Source organism: Rhinolophus sinicus, linkage group LG13, assembly GCF_036562045.2.
Source record: "Rhinolophus sinicus isolate RSC01 linkage group LG13, ASM3656204v1, whole genome shotgun sequence".
Taxonomy (NCBI): Eukaryota; Metazoa; Chordata; class Mammalia; order Chiroptera; family Rhinolophidae; genus Rhinolophus; species Rhinolophus sinicus.
Window position 1 is genome coordinate 16,896,141 of NC_133762.1, and position 15,776 is coordinate 16,911,916.

Sequence of the window (15,776 nt, forward strand, 5' to 3'; positions counted from 1 at the left end):
GACAGACGCGGGAGAGCCAAAAGCGGGAGGCTGGCAGCTGGAGAGGGAACAGTCTGTACAGGGAGACATTCACAGGACACATTAGGGAGTAAACACAGCCAAATGCAAACAAGTGTGTACAAAGTACAGGGAAGGAGAGCGTGAAAAGGCAAGAGAAACAGAAAGAAGAAGAGAGAGTAAATAAAATATACAGTATAGGCACTGAAGGAATAAACCAGAAGCTAACAAGACACTTCTCTTGAGTACACTGTGACCCTGACTTCTGGAACCATGTTAATGCTCCAAATACTCAAACAAAACAACAACAAACCAAAACAAAACAAAAACACTAAAATCAACATGGAGAAAAATGACACAGAAATAAATTAGCCTAAAACGAATACTATAACCACAGTGAAATGGGAGGAAATAACCAAAGAAACTTCTGAGTGTTGTGTTTGGACCACGTGCTCTCAGACCCATGACAAAAGGGACGTGAACCAGTACGTAACCCCAGGGAGTGGACTCACTCATAAGGACGGGTCAGGAATTTTAAAATAACGGCTGGGTATTCGAGGATCAAACAGTAAGTAAAATACTGAGGGAAATGGAAGCTGGTTTTCTCACTGTCCCCAAGGGCATTAGTTACACGGGTGAGGGACAACCAGGGAGAGCAGCATAGCCCATGAGACCAGAGCTGCAGGTGACAGCCCCCGCATCCCATCCTGCACACTGGCGGTGCAGGCATGCGTGGCAGCGTCACCTCTCACTGATACAAATACGTAGAAAGTCTGCCATACAGCAGAGTCCCAGCTGAGAGGTGGAGGTGTGGAGGGTGCAAAGACTCACCATTTGGCAACACGGTAATCATCCATTCAGGGAAGAACCAATGAGTGCCATAAACAACTAAAGAATTACAAATGGAACAATAGAAAAACCCACAGTCACCACTTACCCAAGTGCTAAAGTGAGTATCACAAACAATGCGACAAATGCTGAGCCTTGTGACATGATGGGCGGGGGACACAGCACTTGTGGGGTATTCCTGCCCAAAGTACGTCATAACCTGCACTACATCATGAGGACACAGCAGACAGGCCTGAGTCACAGGCCATTTGACATAAGTCTTCAACAACGTGTGGGCTGTGAAAGACGCCACCTGAGACCCCGTCCAGATTGCAGCGCAGAGAGCTCAGCTCCTGGACCAGCACATTCCGCCTGGCTGTTTCAGGTTCTAACGAGGACTGTTGGAAAGACCCCAATGTGGTCTGTCAATTAGACGAGAGCGCAGAATCGAGGCTGATCTGCCCACTGGCCGCTGCGCTCACAGGAGAAGGTCCTTGCTCACAGGAGGCACAGAGATAGAGAGGAAAGGGGCTGTCTGCACTGGCCCTCCCCAAGGCAAGAAAGACGGCCTGTCTGCACAGGGCGACGTTAGCCGGGGAGTCTGGGGGCAGGGCTGCCAGAGTTCTTTTCTAGCAACTGATCTGTAAGTTTGACATTAGTTCAAAATATAAGTCATATAACACAAAGAAATGAACATTTCAGTACAAGATACAAGACATGAAACAACACAGATCGGATTTTCAAAAACTCAGAAATAAAGTGACAGAACTCAAATGGAACTAGAAGGAAAACAAAGAACTATTCTAGAAGAGATGATTAAATTAGAGGGGGCACAGAATCCAATACATGCCACCAATGGTGCACAGAGAAACAGGAGGGCATGAATGTCGAATCATGTGGCATATCTGAATCCATACGCCAATTAACTGTGTTTCCCAAAAAATAAGACCTAACCGGAAAATAAGCTCTCGCATGATTTTTCAGGATGACATCCCCTGAACATCAGCCCTAATGCATCTTTTGGAGCAAACCTTAACATAACACCCAGTCTTATTTTGGGGGAAGCACGGTATTCCTCAATCAAAAAAAGAAAAAAACAGCGAAGGGGGGAACTTTTAAGACAAAGAAAAACAGAGATAAAAGGATTGGAGACTGAAGTTTTGAACTCTGGTGGAGAAAATGCACAGCACGCGTCCGTGAAGAAATCCAAAGCACAGAACACAGTGCCAGAAAACTCCAGACAGAGATCCGGCACAGACGCTGAGAGGACGTCACGAACCAGACAGTATCAACACAGAATAGGCAACACTGACAATCGATAACAAAACAGCTGGGCCTTAATGAGAAAAACCACCCAACAAGAACATGACTTTTAAGTAAAATTCACTTTTACAACATGACCATCCGCCCAGACGGCCCGCCTCTAGATGTCCTGGAAACACTCACCTCTTAACTGAGACACCTGTGTTTGGTGCTGAATGCAGCTGACTTGGATTGGACATTCTGACCACGGGGAAATGGTTAAGTAACGGCAGCTCAGCAGCGTGGCCGAGGGACCTGGGCCCTCACACCCAGTCAGGACGCTGCAAGGCCAAACCTCTCTTCTACTAAATGACATGCTATTTGTCCTTTTCTCTCGTTCTTTCATGAATATACAGTGCAATTTCCAGAGGCTGCATGGGGAAGGCTGGTTATGACCCCAACATGTCCACACCCTCATCCCCAGAGCCTGTGAGCAGGTCACCTCACTCAGCAGATGGGACTCTGCAGCTGTAAGGCGCTAAGGACCTTGAGATGGGAGGGGCTCATCAGGCTGGGCCCTAGATGCAAGCACAGGGTCCTTTGAGGAGGGAGGGAGGGACGTCAGAGGAGATGGGACAATGAGAAGAGGTCACAGTGATGTGGGGCCCCTAGAGGCTGAGCAAGGCCAAAATGGCTTCTCCCGAAACCGGCCAGAAGGCAGTGGCCCTGCTCCTGGGAACTGTAAGATAATAAGGCTGTGCTGCTTCCAGCCTGAGTCTGTGGTGACCTGTCACAGCAAGCACTGGACCCAGCACGCGGTGATACATCAGATCCAAAGCAGAAAGCATGAGATCCCACTGGCTGCTTGTTAGTCAGCCAGGTAGTAAAGAGATGTGCACAACTGTAAAACAATGCCACTCTGCTAATTGTTTAAAATAATTATTTTTCAAGAAAAACATCATTTATGTTAGCATGTTATTGGCTAGATTGTATCCTCCAAAAAGATTCGTTCACATCCTAATCCGACAGCTGTGAATGGGACCTTATCAGGAAACAGGATCTCTGTACATGAGACCAAATAAAGATGGGGTCATAGTGACTAGGGTGGGCCCCAAAGCAAAGAGTGGGGTCCTTCTAAGAAGAGACACACAGGGTGTGAAGGAGTAGAGTCTGGAGTGATGCAGCCACAAGCCCAGGACTGCCAGCAGCGGCCAGGAGCCTGGAGGGGCCTGGAGCAGACACACGCCAGCCCCCCACTCAGAGGACTAGTTTCTGTTTTTTGAAACCTCTCGGCACTTGATACTATGTTACAGCAGCCGGAAACTAATGTAACCAAAATGGCTCAGTACTTAAATGAGTAAGTAAATACATCTTTACACTGTTTCAGTTTCCATTGTAAACAGTAATTATCGACAGATGCAACTCACAGAAACCAAGTTCAGTAAGTTTTAAGAATGTAAAAGGTACTGAAACGAAAATGTTTGAGAACTTCGGTGCTAAACCAACAAATACCACTTACAAATGCTCCCTCTTCCAATGCAGATGCGTGAGCGACTCAGAGGAGACCTGCAGATGTGCTCATGACTCGCCCTGGGTGAGAGAAGCAAAGAGGGAGCCTCCCGGGGGCCCTGCTCCTTCCAAAGGCTGTTCAAGTTTGTGATCAAAACAGGAACGAGGACCCTGAGATTGTTCACGCCTGTGCCCCATGCCCAAGGGAAGGATGCAGCAGAACATCTGAAGACATACATCGCGCAACGCACGAACACCAAAAACACCGGGAGCAACTAAGTGCTGGAAAAACGGCCTGCAGCATGGCCTGGCTGAGCACATCTGCATTCCTCGTCGGCCCGACAAAGGCCATGGAGACCATGTGGACGGACCAACCGTGTCCACCCAACCTTCCCACACACACCGTGACTGCCGCTGCCTGTGAGCATAGTGGGGGGATACACGTGGACAATACTCGTAGGTCATGAGAAAATGTCTCCATGGGTCACACATCTGTTTTCACTTTCACACAGAAGAGAGAAAAGGGAAAGTATATACCGGCGGGGAAAGGATGGAAAGGTCTTCCGGAAATGCCGGAATGGTTGGGTGGTACTCACCCCATCCCCAGGCTGTGAGGCCGAGAAGCCTCTTGAAGAAGCTGGCATTGTCCCCTAGTGCCAGCCTGAAAGGCCCCTGGGCCTACTCAGCCTCCAGGCCCCGAGACCCCGTGGCGCCATCTTGTTTCCTGCTGGAAACTCACCTGAGCTGGAGTCGGCGCCGAACGCCGGGCCGGGCTCGCCCTGCTGGGCCGCCTTGGCCTGCTCCTCCAGAACCTGGTCCACAGCGCTCAGTCCAGAGGCCACGTCGTGGGGGGTCAGGTCAAAGGATGCCGACTCCTCGCACATCTTCTCCTGAGAGCCCACACACACCGTGTCATGGGGGAACAGGGGCTCAGGGGCTGCAGGGGGCCGGGGCGGAGAAGGTAAAGGGAGTGGAGCCCCAGTCCCACCCCACAGCCTCTGAGGCCAGGGCACAACTTGGTCCCAAGATGGCTGCCACTGAGGCCAGTGCTTGAAAACCATTTTACTTGCACCACCACTTCCTAATTGGAAACTGCCCATTAAAATCTAGACTCCTGGCTGTGGTCATGGTCACATCAGCCCACTGGGCCCACCGTCCCTCATGGCGACCAGTGGGGGCTGAGGGCGGCCGCCACCAACTCAGGACAGCCAGTTCTTGCAGAGATGAGCAGGGCCACTCCAGCAGCCTTCCTCTAGCACCCTGGTCAAGGCTGGCGATGCCGGAACCAGGGCCCTGACAGAGGCCACACAAAGAGGTGGGGCACGGCATGCAGGTGACAGGCAGGGCAGCGCCTTTCCCAGACTCACTTGGTCCTGATAGCTGGGGCCACAGGGGCTGGGACAGAGGTCTGCACTGTCTCTGCAGGAAAGCAGGGGGCGGGGAGGGCAGCATCGGGAGGCCACCCAGACACTCACCACGTTGTGAGCTTCATCAAAGATCACCACCGTCCCCTTCAGGTCGATGTTGTGTGCCCGGCGACTCTATAACAAGGAGGATGGAAGCAAGGTTGGCACCAGCTGGGGAAGTCACCGCCCCTCACAGGCCTTCGGAAGCCAGGCAGGGAGGGGAGACCAAGGCACGCCGCAGGCAGGGAGGCCCACATGGCCGGGGACACAGGAAAAGGCTCCTTCCTGTCGACTGCCACCCAGCACTGAGCTGGACGCACTCACGCAGCATGAGGGAGTGGCCCATGACCCCTCGCCGAGGACGCTACGCAGCCACAGAGTGAGGCCAGACCAGCACCCTCCACCTGACGCCCACTTGGGGAGGTTTCCAAATCCCCGAGTGTGAGGGAAGTGATCTGGGGTGGGAGCTGGCATCCATCTCTTTTCGTCAACTTAATCTGAAGTTTAATTTTCATTAAATAAAGTGCACATTTTAAGTGTGCGGCTGAGTTCGGAGACGTGGGCCCCGCGAAGCCACCACCTGAGTGGGAGACGACATCCCCGCCGTGCGACCTCGGAGCTGCTTTCCGAGCCGGCGGGGCCGGGGCTGCCTGTGCCCACCGTCCTGGCCGCAGACTCCTATGCGAGCGTGTTCCTGAGACCTGGGCCTGTGGCCGTTCCAGGGACATTGCCTGTCGATGGTGAGGGTTCCCCTGGCTTTGGCGACTGTTACAGCTCCACCTTGGACGCAGCTTCCTTCCTGGCCGTGACTCAGAGCAGGCCACCACGTCTGCCCTCCGCACCCCACATCCTTGCTGACACCACGTAGCTGAGGTCTTGTTAACTTCTGTCGTTTGGGGGGCAATGTTGTGCCATCGACCTGGCTTTTCCCCTGCGTTTCCTGAACGCTCACACACAGCTGACTGGGCCGTCCTCTCTTTCCTATGACATGTCTGAACTCCTCCAATGACCAGCTGGGTTCTTTGTTGCATTACAAGAGCACTGGACAAACCGGACACAGCCCTTTGAAGGACTAATGTACCAGGACCACGTCTCCCTTCCTCTGACTACCTTCCAGGTTTCTTCATTTCCCCAACTCTTTCAAAGAAACCTCAGCCCCAGGCCGCTCAGGGCCTCCCCGAGTTGGAGCTTCGTAGCTTCCACACCTCCGTTTACACCAAGGGGGGAGCTTGAAGTGCTGGCTGAGAGTCTCTTTTCCAAACACACACGAGGCTATTCCAGCATCACGTGGGGGAGCGACCCCACCTCTGCTTTCCCACTGAACTACCTGGACGAGGCGCCGAAGCCCAGGTGCCCGTGCCTGGCCTGGCCTCGCTGTCTGTGTGTCTGGCCTCTGCAGTGAGTCCTGGGTCAGGAGTGGGGGCCGCCCACCCTCACTGCTTCCTCAAGGCTGTCCCTGTCCTGCTCTGAGATCTGCGTTTCCGCGAGTTTCTGGAATAAGCTTGTCAGTTGTGACAGGACTGCCCCAGGCCACCAAGTTGAAAGCATCACAGCGGGGTCATGCAGCCACTCAGCAGCCCACTCTGCTGTGCCCGAGTCAGGCACCTCAGGAGCCCCTGTGCTCCCCCCTCGCCCCAGCTGTACCCGTGCTAGCGCCACCTCCCCCCCATGCTCACTTCCCCACGGCCCTTAGGCCCTACCGGCTGCTGTGCTGACCCTTGCTGTCCACCCCCCACTGGAAGCAGCGCTCCACCCACTACCCTGGTTTTGCTCACTGTTGCCTCTCCACCCAGGCCTGTGCTCAGCACCGCAACTGTCAACATGAGCCCCGGGCAGGGACACACCCACGGGTTATCATTACAGAACTATCAGCCGCTGAACACATGCAGCGTGATGCTCTATGTGAAAATAGGAAGCCGTGTACACGTCTTCCTAAAGGCCAAGCCTGAGGACGCTCCCTGGGCTGCCCCAGGGTCCGACTAGAAAGACAGAAGCCGAGCTGCCCAAATGACCAGCCTTCGGCCCAGGCTGGACACCGAGCCCTAACCAGTGAGGGAGGCGGGCTGCTGTCCCGAGCAAGGGTCTGATCCCAGGCCCTAAACCAGCAAAGGCTCTGACGGCCCCTCACAAGCCCGGGGCGCCCCGCCATCAGTGGCCAGCAGCACGGGCTGAGGCCTCACCTTGGCGTCCAGCAGGTAGTTGTACGGCATGAAGATGATGTCCGCCTGCTGCCTCAGGTTCCGGGACAGGTAATACGGGCACAGCCTGGGGGCACGGGGAACACGTGAGCCGCACGTGCAGGACCGCAGTGCTCCCACGGGCCGAGGCGAGGCCGGCGGTCAGGATGTGCCGTGACCCTGGGCTGCGGCCGGGCGGGCGGGACGCTGGGTCCCGATGGGCACTGCACGGAGGCTTGACGGCCAGAGCCTGGGGCCAGCAGAACAGCCCACGGCACTGCGTTCAGACTGTGTCAGTCCTGTCAGTGCCTCACCTAGTGAAAAACACACACCACCAAAACCCCAGCCCTGTTCCTGGGGAGGCCAGTGAGGTCATCAGAAACCAAACGTCTGGCTCCTCACAGCGTGAAGCCAGAGAGGAGGTGGCCAGCGGGCTAGTGCGCACGCACAGCGGCCACCTGGGGGGCTGAGGGTGGGAGGGCGAGGTCCCCTTCCTACGTTCGAGTCCTCAGGACCGCTTAGAACTACTGAACAAGTGTTGGTCTCACGATTCAAAAAGGAAAAGAAAGGAGGAAAGAAACGTGTGCCTCCACTCGTGGGAGAACCGGCTGAAAGGACGTGGCGGACGCAGCCTCGCTGGGAGTGTCTTACTTGTGCCTGTTCCCACTCCTGACCAGGTCCTCGATGTCCATGATGGGGGTGGCCAGCTCCTGCTCCAGGCTCTTCTCTGGGGACACACGCAGCAGTAAACACACGCTCTCCTGCCCAGAGTCTCCCAGACCCCGGGGACGTCCAGGACAGAATGGTTCCTACACAGGGCGCAGTGGGTGCACCCACCGGAGACCCTCCCTCGGGGCAGGACTGGGGCACCCAAGCCACCTGGGGACTCACCAGAACCCATCCTCTGGGTCTTAGGGTCCCCTGGGGACGTGCTCCTGAGGAAGCCCTGCTCTGTACCCCAGAAGGTGACCAGTAGCCCAAAGCCGAGCACGAATCGGAGATGGATGCTGATGCGGTCCCCAAGGGACCACGGGAATGGGGTAGAGGGTGAGCCCTCAGCCTGTCACTGCTGCCCCTGACAGGCTCAAGGACACAGGGTCTCCCACAAGCCCTGAGCCATCTACCCAGGATGCAGTCCGATAGCAGGTGGCTTCCATGCACCCCACTTTCCCACATCTCCCTCTAAAGGAGAGCCAGCTTCCACAGAGCAGGGCAGCAATGCGGGTGGCACTGCCTGCCAGGAACGTGCAGGGACGGCGGAGCTGAGGGCACAGCCCACCCAAGGCCTGCCAGCCCCAGGGCCCCTTCTTCAGGGTGGCCCTGGCAGAAAGGGCCTCGGGAAGGGGAACAGGCCCCCAGTGGGCCGGACCAGGGGGTGTCTGCTGAGAAGTACCCGGATGGCTTCAGGGCAGCCACACAAGCAAACTGGCCCAGGGCTCCCGGCATCACTGTGGCAGGTACCAGCCCCAGAGGCGCCCCAGAGGCTCCCCAGAGGCAGCAGGCTAGGGGGAGGAGGGAAAGCATCCACTCCGCAGTGCCATAGCAACCGACCAGCCAATCCACATGCTGCAAGGCTGTAAGGGGGGTGGGGGGAACAAGGAGGTTCCCCCACAGCTGCCTGGGGTAGAGACGCTGCACGTGGGCTTGCCCTCCAGGACGAATGCCAGGCCGGTTCTAGCTCTGTCTCTCCTTCCTCCCACACAAGCCTCCCTCTCTTCTCAGACCCTCTCTGCCCACCTCTCTCCCCTCCAAGGGCTGGGCAGCTGCCAGAGACACCCACTCCCATCCCACAGGAGGGGGGGAGGGGAAGCTGAGACACAGCAAGCACGCTCAGGTTTACAGTGAGCAGAGCCCACCCTCAAGAGCCCTGGCAGCGAGCGCCAGAGAAGAGCAGGTGGGTTGGGGCCTGGGGAGGAGACAGCTGGAGGCTGCAGCCAGCAGGCTATGTGGGACAGCCTCTCCTGCTCTGCCCTGGGCAGCGGGGATGGGCTCTGCAGCCCAGGGGCCAACATGCGCCCCTGCTGTGGGCTGAAAGCTCCACCTCAGCCCCACCCCCACCTCCCCTGGCCCCTCCCTGCTCAGGGACCCTCCAAGTGAAGTGTGGGACAGTGCAGGTGAGAGACGCTGCAGGTGAGGGCTGGACCAGCAGAGTGAGTGAGCTGACCCACAGCAGCTGTGGACAAGAGACTGTAGCAGTTCCCAGAGCTGCTCAAAGGCACTGGTACACGGTGAGCGGGGCTCCGGCACGCCACCCCCTTTGTCAGGTATGTGGATGGGAAGGTGGCCATGATGGGGCAGAGGGGACAACTCCACGGAACATACGGGTGCAATGCTAGGGCCCGGCAAAGGCAGGGCTGAGGGGGGAGGGCTGTGAGTAGAGGGGGGACAAGGCCCAGGGGAAAGAACGCCTTCAGAGGACCCCGATACCCACAGGCCTAACACACAGAGGAAGCAGAGCGAGAGTCAGCGGGCTCTGCCTGGGATCTAGACCCGCTGCCACAGAAACCAGGGCTGCCCTCGTCCAGGGTCACTGCAGGCCAGGCGGCTGCACTACTCTTCCCACGTGCCCTTCACTGCTGTCCCAAGGGTCCTCGGTGCCACCAGACCAAAAACCAGAGCAAACAAGACGGGGACGAGGAGCGAGTTCCGGGAGCCTGAATCCTTGCCAGTGGCCGAGCTGCAGGAGACGGGGCCCTGCGCAGCCCCATGCGCGGGAGACGGGACCCTGCGCAGCCCCATGCACGGGAGACGGGACCCTGTGCAGCCCCATGCGCGGGAGACGGGACCCTGTGCAGGTGGCCAAGCTGCGGGAGACGGGACCCTGTGCAGCCCCATGCGCGGGAGACGGGACCCTGTGCAGCCCCATGCGCGGGAGACGGGACCCTGTGCAGCCCCACTCGCAGCCAGTCACACCTGAGGAGGGTCTGAGCCCACCCTGGCTCTCCAAGGGGCAGAGTACAGGGACCCTGGTGCTGGAGGTGGGGGACCCCCAGCTTGGGCCTCTGGGAGGACAGTGCTGTCCTAACCCTCTGCTACCACAGGCCTGGCACACTGTACACGCCAAACCCCATACAGACGGTGGCCTGCAGACCACCAGTGCCTGAGAATGCTTCAGGGCCCATGACACCTCTGTGGCAGAGTCTGAGACCCCACCCTGAGTCAGGAAACAGAGGGAAGCTGACCACCCGAGCCACAGAGCCCTGACTGCAGACGGGAAAGGTAGAGGCCACACCCTACAGGCCTCTGGCATCGCCTTTGGCTCCAGACATCTTGACAGACGCAAGGGGCAGTCCCCCAGGGCAGAAGCCGAGATTAGGGCGTGAGGGCCCCAGGAAAGTTGGCAAGAAGAGAATAGGGTCCCCTTCACGTGCGAAGCAAGGTCAGCACGGAGACTCGAGGACAGTTGGCCCTTGCCACGGCACCTGCGGGCACGCACATCAGGCAGCACCAGGGCAGCTGTCGTCACCTGTGCTCAGTACTGTCACCATCTACAGATGTGGCTATTCACCCCACAGCACCAAAGGCTGGAGGACCAGCGAGGAGGACATCAGGAACTCAGAGCCACACCCATGCACTGACGGTGATGCATCGCAGCGAAAGCACAACCCCCAAAATCCACGAACAGAGGACACCCCCCAAAATCCGAGAAGGAAGAAGCATGCAAAGGAGTCCAGGAGACCAGGCACAAGCTTCCAGAACCCTCCCCGGCTAACTCCCCAGAATGCTGCACCCCAGGAAGCTCACCTGAGACCCGGCACCCAGGCTTTTTCTCCTGGGGGCGAGTCACGTGGGCGCCCCTCCCTGGCAGGCACTCAGTTCCAGACTCCCAGAGGGAAGCAGGTGCTCAGCACAAACCACATTGTTTGCAGGCAGCTTAGGCCCAGGGAGCCCCTCCTCCCAGGGGGTGGTGGGGACCCCCAAAATCCATGTTCCCAGATGGGTGAGGCAGCTCCGCTAGCGGGCCTTCTGAGACGGCAGCCTCAGGCCCACCGTGTGAGCTCTCCACACGCCGTCCCACACAGGTCCCCAGTCAGGAGACGTGTGGGCACCCGCCTCCCCAGCTGAGGCTGCTGCAGCCACACAAGTCCCAAGGGGCGAGAGCCAGCAGGCCGTGGGGCCACCAGGCTCAGCCCTCTCCCCCCCACCCTGCTGCATAATGACTCGCGGCAGGAGCAGCTCCTAGGAGCCCCTTACCTTCAACATTGTTGTAGAAATGACAGGAGTGGCTCGCTACCTTCTTGCGGCACAGGTGGATCTGGGAGAGAAAGGACACGGTCTCAGCTAGCTTTATGGCCATGGGCCCGCCACCGGCTGTGCTGCCTGAATCTACGGCCTGCCCTGGTGGCTCCACCCCAACCAGCCCTTCGCCCACTGTCCCCCAGAGGCACAGCCGGGAGCTCTGAGCCTGGCAGCACCACCCAGCAGAACCACAGGATGGGCGGGTGGCCCAGCAGCCCACCTGCAGATGGTTACTCTCTTGCTTCTTCACCTCGGGGTGGATGCACAGCTGTTCCCGGGAGCCCAGAACGCACACCCTGGGCCTGGGGAGAGAGCCGTGCAGTCCACACAGTGCCGTCCAACAGCATGAGCTGTGTGGGGACACACGGGAGCACCGGGAACCGCGGCTCACTCGGGCAGCCAGAGGGAGAGGCCGTGGCCAGAATGTGCCCCAGACTTAGGAGGGGCTTTCTTTGTGGCATGGCCCAGGGTGAACAAGGAGACAGGGCAGATGGGAGGAGACTCGTGGGCGTCTATAGTGACCCTGCTGTCTCCAAGCTCCCTCACATGGGAGGCCAGGTGGGGCACACTCACAGCCTGCAAGGAGCTTGGGGTGCGAAGCAAGGTCAGCACGGAGACTCGAAGACAGTTGGCCCTTGCCATGACAGCGTGCCCTTGGGCGCGGTCCAGGCAGAAGACCCTCAACCGAGGCCACCCCCACACAACCCTGAGGCGGGGTGAGCACTGCCTGACCCACCGGTAGGAGGTGTTCCGAAGCTCGCTGATGGCCTGCGTGAGCTGCGAGTGGGTCCTGGAGGCATAAATGACCTTTGGGATGTCCATGGAGCAGGCTGGCCAGGTACAAGGAAGCAGTACAAGTCAGGGCCCCTGAGACAACATCCCACGTGTTGCTAACCCGGGGCCCTCTGCTCACGCCACCCTTCAGATGGCAAAGCGTCCTACCTGACACTCTTTCCCAGGAGGGGGTTAACTGGGTATCAGCAGTGTCCTAATTTGGCCTAGGGCTCAGACCCTGGCTTTACAGCTACAACACTGCCCGTTCAGCTCTGCCCCAGGGCCCAGCCCGCGGGCTCCATCCCTTCCGTGCCTCCCAGGGAAGGCCAGGAGGGGTTGAAAGGAGCGTCACCTGTGGCGTCTCCATCTGAAGCAGCATTCCCCCAGGATGATAAGGGGCGATGGAGAAAGAGCTCCCCTGGCACCCTCTCAGCGATCTTGTGGGCAGAGATGGCATCGCGGAGGTGCTCCCGCCAGGCCAGCGTGGCACACAGCAGGCACAGGGTCTTCCCTGTACCTGTGGGGCTCTCCAGGATGCCGTTCACTTTCTGAATGGGGTAGGCACAGGGTTACAGGGCAGTGGGGTAAGACGCAGCAGGCCACAGCCCGCCTGAGATAAGCCCGCTCAGGCACAGCCCCATTTTCACTCTCAGACCAGGAGTTGTGGGGCAATTTAGCCCTCATTAGCAAACCATCTGCAGAGCATTTTTCAGCCTAATATAAATAGTAAGATGACTAATTAGGTGCCAAGTCTCAAAACAGGAGATTGTTCTGTGAGCTGGCTGCAGGCTTTCACACTAGTGGATGGAACCCATGGCCTACAAAGGTCTGCCATGCGAGCCTGAGCAGGAAACCTGGGGAGACACGGGGACAGACCTGCAAGGCTGCCCTCCCAACCCCCGCAGAAATGGGCGCAGGCTCCTTGCAGCAGGACCCCTGCAGCAGTCAGCCCTCAAGCTGGGGGCTTGAGCAGGGTAAGAAGGCACCCTGAGAAACCCCGCAGAGAGCAAGCTGCACCCCTCCCACCCTCCTATGCACCCTTGAGGTTTAAAGACCTTCCAGAATGAGGGCTGGGTGCCACTGTCCCTCCAGGTGAAATACTGTCTCCAGATCTACAAAGGGCCCCGCTGCTCCTTGTCACTTGGCCTCAGCTAAAATGCCACCTCCTCAGAGAGGCCGCACAGCTGCTCCCAAGCCTGTCTCACTTAATGTCTTTTCTTCACAGCATTAATTACCACTGAGAATGGTCTTTTCTTGTTTCCTTATTGTCGCCCTTAACCAACCTAGAACATCGGCCCTATTTATGATGGAATCCCATGTCCAGAAGGATCCCTTTCACCCAACAGGACCTGGTCAGAGTGACTAGGGCGGTGAAAGAATGTCACGTCTTTGCTGCAGCTCTGCCCACACTGACCCATCCCCTGGGTACAAACCCCTCAGTCTGTAGCTTTACCTTCTGCAGACACTCCAGAACCTTAGTCATGTACTCCTCCTGGCATCTGTATGGCTGGAAAGGGAAATCCACCATCACACCGTTCAGGGTTATCTTGGGCATATTGGCCTGTCCTCGGGAGAGCACAGAGGGTGGCTGAAATGCAGGCTGTGTGGGTCTCAGCCACACCAGGTAAGTGATACCAGCCCTTGGCGTTGGGACATGATGCTGTTCTCCAGAGGAACCCCTAGGGCACAGAGGTGGGGACAAGACTGTAGCCAGCCTGTCTAGGGAGCCAGGCCACTTGCCCCTCTCTGGCATCCCCGCCATGCACATCCTATCACAAGGAGCTCTGGGAGGTCCAGAACTGAGCGTCAGTCCTGCCTTGTTCTTCTTCCGCGCTCCACAACCCCATCCGGCTCGGGGAGCGGCTGCCGGGCTCGGAGACAAAAGGAGCTGCCGCCGGCACAGTCCCCCAGCTCCACCAGCAACACTAATTCACTTCCTTCCACCAGAACTTCAGACACCAGATTCCAGCAGCACCCTCCCCAGCCTGGGCCTGTCTGAACCTCCTACCCCTGCATCTCCCAACGCTCTGCTCCCCAGCCCCGGAGCTACACGCGTCTCCCAAGTGAGCAACCAGGTTTAGCGACAGATCACGTGTGCCTGCTCTGACCTGGGATGCGATTCCGTGTGGCCCCCAGCAAGTAACTCAACGTCTGTAGGCCTCACTTTCGCCTGGACGCCGAGACTAACAGACCATTCACCTAAACACCGACTGACCGCCCTTCCTGCAGGGCCGGGTCACAAAGAAACCACCGCCAAGAGACCGGTTCAGCAATGCGCGGCGGCACCCAGAGCCCATGAGCGCAGGAAAACTGCCGGCCCCAGAATGCAGCGCGGCCAAATCGCCGACGCGCGGGCCCGAGGGCGGCGCGGGGCCTGCCGGGAGCTGTAGTCTAGGAAGCCGCCGCTCGGGTAAAAGTACCAGTTCCAGGGTCTCCGCGACTCACTGCCCACTTGTCTCCACCCGGAGCTTTCCCCGAACGGGGATCAGCAGGAATTCACCCCAGTCCTGCCGAGGCACCGCCAGCGCGTCCTCCGCCGTCAGCCGGTTCAGATTTCGCGGGCTTAGGCGCGCATTCGTCACTAAACGTGAGGCGCTTCTGCCTCTAGTTCCGGTCCGCGGCGCGGTGCTCCCAGCGGAAACCGTTTCCCAGCCGAGGGGTCCGTGCCGCGCGTGCGCTGGACTCCAGGCCCCACCTGCCCCTGTCTTTGACCCTGAGCCCGGGGACCCGCACCTCCATCCCTCGTGAGCAGGAACTTAGGGTCTCGCCGGTCTCCTCCGTCGATGTCATTCGTCCCCACCAGGTTCTTCGTTCTACTACCCTCCCCTGGGCCAAGCCACCGCGGTTGCCTGGACAACTGTACATCCTTTTAATTGGTTTCCCTTCTTTTCTTGCAAAACCCACAACTCTATTTAAGACCGGAGTCTGAGCCGGATCACTCTCCTTAAAACCGCAAATGCCCTTGCCATGACCTGGCTCCTGAGAGCCTCACCAGCTCCTCTCTTTACTGTCCCCTGGATCCAACCGCTTTTTCTGGTCAATGTCCCCCCACTGGTCAGGGTGGGCCGCTCTGATGCCCCAGCACCCAGCAGCAGCTGGCAGCCAACAGGGGGTCCCAGAAATCTGCACAGCTCTGTGGAGTCAGAGATATTTGTGTAGGTGACCCCAGCATGTTCTAAATACACCAGGAAGAAATTGATGCTGAAGTCACGGCCCACAGCCAGCTGACAATGCTGATTTCAGAGCTTCTCATGGGCTCATTTAATGTCCAGCTGTTTTCCCGCTGATGGAGCGTTTATGCCACATGTGTGTCCATGCTAGTGTGTGAGATCATGCTTGGGGAAGCGTGTGACATAAGCTGGCATCCACCCTCACCCGCCTGTTCTAGTGAGGGGCCTGTGGAGTGTCTGTCTTAGACTCTCAGCAGGAAGCTTAGAGAAGATGAGGAGATCTGGCCACACACTCGCTGAATTCTCACTAGCCACCGGCTTCAGTACCATCTGTGCAGGCACTGACATGATTGTCCTTCCAACAACCTCTGAGATAAATTCTTTTATTGTCCACATTTTACAGGTGAGGGAGCAAAGCACAGGGTGGGTGGTTA

The 15,776-nt window shown here is 57.9% G+C and overlaps 1 protein-coding gene across 22 annotated transcripts in view; it reads right to left on the bottom strand.

The window, feature by feature from the left end:
* The window catches only part of RTEL1 (regulator of telomere elongation helicase 1), a 31,100-nt gene extending 16,312 nt beyond the window's left edge, over positions 1-14,788 (bottom strand). For 5 of the 22 annotated variants that reach the window (XM_074317525.1, XM_074317521.1, XM_074317520.1 and 2 more), the window contains exons 1-10: positions 14,372-14,498; positions 13,626-13,851; positions 12,525-12,720; positions 12,135-12,228; positions 11,619-11,700; positions 11,354-11,414; positions 7,811-7,886; positions 7,163-7,247; positions 5,052-5,117; positions 4,316-4,466 (exon numbers count right to left, since the gene is read on the bottom strand). In XM_074317525.1, the coding sequence (XP_074173626.1) occupies positions 4,316-4,466; positions 5,052-5,117; positions 7,163-7,247; positions 7,811-7,886; positions 11,354-11,414; positions 11,619-11,700; positions 12,135-12,228; positions 12,525-12,720; positions 13,626-13,851; positions 14,372-14,469 (1,135 nt within the window). In that variant the 5' untranslated portion in view covers positions 14,470-14,498. Of the gene's footprint in view, positions 1-4,315; positions 4,467-5,051; positions 5,118-7,162; positions 7,248-7,810; positions 7,887-10,903; positions 11,314-11,353; positions 11,415-11,618; positions 11,701-12,134; positions 12,229-12,524; positions 12,721-13,625; positions 13,852-14,180; positions 14,260-14,280; positions 14,500-14,592 lie in introns of those variants that run through there. The other 17 variants (XM_019753371.2, XM_019753370.2, XM_074317536.1 and 14 more) reach the window with 14 other exon arrangements.
* Between the last annotated feature and the right edge of the window lie 988 nt (positions 14,789-15,776).